Below are 2,323 nucleotides of genomic sequence, written 5' to 3'. Positions count from 1 at the left end.
CTTTGAAAAATGAAAAAATGATTTTATAGGATTCATTCATCCTGCCGCACAAACAACCAAAGCTCTACATCATGGCAGCCACAAATTACTTCTCAAAGTGGACAAAAGCTACAGCAAGAATTGAAATCAGCTCACATACCCTTAATTGGTTCATTAGCATTTCAAGTCGGTGGATTTGGCAGTAGTGCAAATGAAGAGCATTCTAGGTGAAGGGGCATGGCCACAAGCAGTAGATGCAGTAGTACAGCAGCAGTTAGCATATTAAGATACTCCTACACAGATGCGCTAGCACAGCAGCAGCTAGGGCATAAGGGGAGGTCGTAGCATGAGCAGGTAGATGAGATGAATGTAAACTGCACAACCCTCTATTTCTGCAACTGTAGCACATAAAATAACTGAACAGTCCCCAGCTCTTAAGACCGAATAAGTCACAGTGCTAAAACATTGATAAACAAACTTGCAAAATAAACAGGACGTGTAGCTTCTGGAAAACCAGAATCATCCAGATTTTATTGTGTAGAGAAAGGCACTACACTGCGCCACAAAGTAAGCTCAGGACATGTGACATGCATTTAATGCCAGAAAAATGGGCAGCATCCCTACAAATGGCCGAAAAGACAAAGTCTAGATTGCTCGGGACCTGATTTAAGATTATTTATTTCAGGTAGATTCATTGAAAAATCCTATTATCTTAACATCTTAGTCTCTCAGCAGCAATGTACTGCTATCTCATGATTTGGCATTTGCTAATTACCCAAAAAAAAAGGGGACCAAAATTGCAACTTCATTCTGCAGTAGACTCCTTGAGGTATGCAATGAGATCGGCTCTTTCTTGAGGCTTCTTCAAGCCTGGGAAAACCATCTTTGTTCCTGGGATATACTGCACAGATACAAACGAAAACGAAGTTAGCAGCAGAGGAGGGAAGCTCCTAAAGGACACAGTTCTCAGGTTGGTAATTAGCACAACTAACCCTATTTTTATCATCATTTCTTGATTAAATAACAAAGAAGCTAAATGCAAACCTTCTTTGGGTTGAGTAGATACTCATACAGAGTTTCTTCCCCCCACACAACAGCTTTATTCTTGTTAGCACTGGAGTAAGAGTATCCTGCTGTCGTCCCCGACTGCCTTCCAAGAAGGCCATTCAGGTTGGGCCCTGCAATTCACACAACACAGTGCCGGACACCCATTCAGCAGAGAAGAAACATTCCCCCAGGCATTGCTCCCATCTGTTAACTAAAAGCTAGATCGAACCATCACGGAAAGGTAAGATTTCGAAGCATGATCCATACTGAAATATACATAGAAGATTTGCAGCAAAACACTTGTCGCAAACTAGACGATTAAGGTAGCCCTAATTGCACAGATCCAAGGCGAACCCTAATTGCAGAGATTTGGCGTAAACCCTAGTTGCAGTGCACGGAAGAGAGGTGTATAACTAACATTACAATACAGAGTTCAAACTTCAATCATACTAAACCCTAATTGCTGATAACCGAGGTGAAAAGCAAATCTGAGCGCAAAGCAGATCCAAAAAGCCCGAACTGCAGCAAATCCCCTAAAGCGAGTGTCATTGGCAGCATTTCAGGAGAAATGAAAAAGATCTGCTAAACCTAAATGCGCTGTAGAGAAAAAACTGCTAAGGCTCAGGTCACGGTCCTCAGTAAAGCCCAGCTGATACAAAAGATGCAGAGGCAAAAACCCCAAAGGGGAAACTGTACCTTGTCTGTGACCAGCGCCCTTCTCGACAACATGGCACTGCGCACATTTTGTCTTGAAAATCTTCTCTCCTACTTTGGGATCACCAGGGGGGGCATCGCCGAAGGTAGCCATACAGAGAGGTTAGAATTAGGGTTAGGGTTTCGAACAGCAAACGCGGAGCAATTCTGAGGGAGAGGCCAAGGCTACAAACAGTGGCGAAGAAGAGGGTAAAAATACCACCACGTAGGAACCCTTGACTGGCCGCTGCCGGTCTCAACCCGGCGGTCCATCGTCGCCGTCCACGATCTGACGGCCGTAGATGTACCCACGTGCTGCGCAAAATAGCCACCCACGTGTGCATTCTTATGTGGCCTGTTTCTAAAAGCGTGCCCCCCACGGCAATGTGCTTACTAGCTTAGGCAAATTTACACCATGTGGCTCCTCTACTATAACCTTTATGCTTGAACCCCCTTCCACACTCTAGGCTTTAGGAATAGCTTGATTTTACAAGAGCAAGATTATCACAAGTGATTCACGGCTCAATTTTGACATTACCACCCCTTATCCTATCAAAAAATGCACTAGGTTTGTGTGATTTTGATGGAACTTTGGTGCCTACAG

The 2,323-nt window shown here is 44.1% G+C and overlaps 1 protein-coding gene across 1 annotated transcript; it reads right to left on the bottom strand.

Moving 5' to 3' along the window:
* Window positions 1–478: 478 nt before the first annotated feature.
* Window positions 479–1,927, bottom strand: LOC147640401 (cytochrome c-like). Its single transcript, XM_086780145.1, has 3 exons — window positions 1,723–1,927; window positions 1,024–1,157; window positions 479–880 (listed from the first exon to the last, which is right to left on the bottom strand). The coding sequence occupies exons 1-3, from the start codon at window positions 1,832–1,834 to the stop codon at window positions 785–787; spliced, it is 342 nt and encodes a 113-aa protein (XP_086636271.1). The 5' UTR covers window positions 1,835–1,927; the 3' UTR covers window positions 479–784.
* Window positions 1,928–2,323: the final 396 nt, after the last annotated feature.

The sequence above is a fragment of the Cibotium barometz genome, chromosome 3 (assembly GCF_041138505.1).
Source record: "Cibotium barometz isolate CiBa-2024 chromosome 3, ASM4113850v1, whole genome shotgun sequence".
NCBI lineage: Eukaryota > Viridiplantae > Streptophyta > Polypodiopsida > Cyatheales > Cibotiaceae > Cibotium > Cibotium barometz.
Note: the sequence above shows the minus strand (reverse complement) of the source record. Positions and strands in the feature narration are given on the sequence as shown.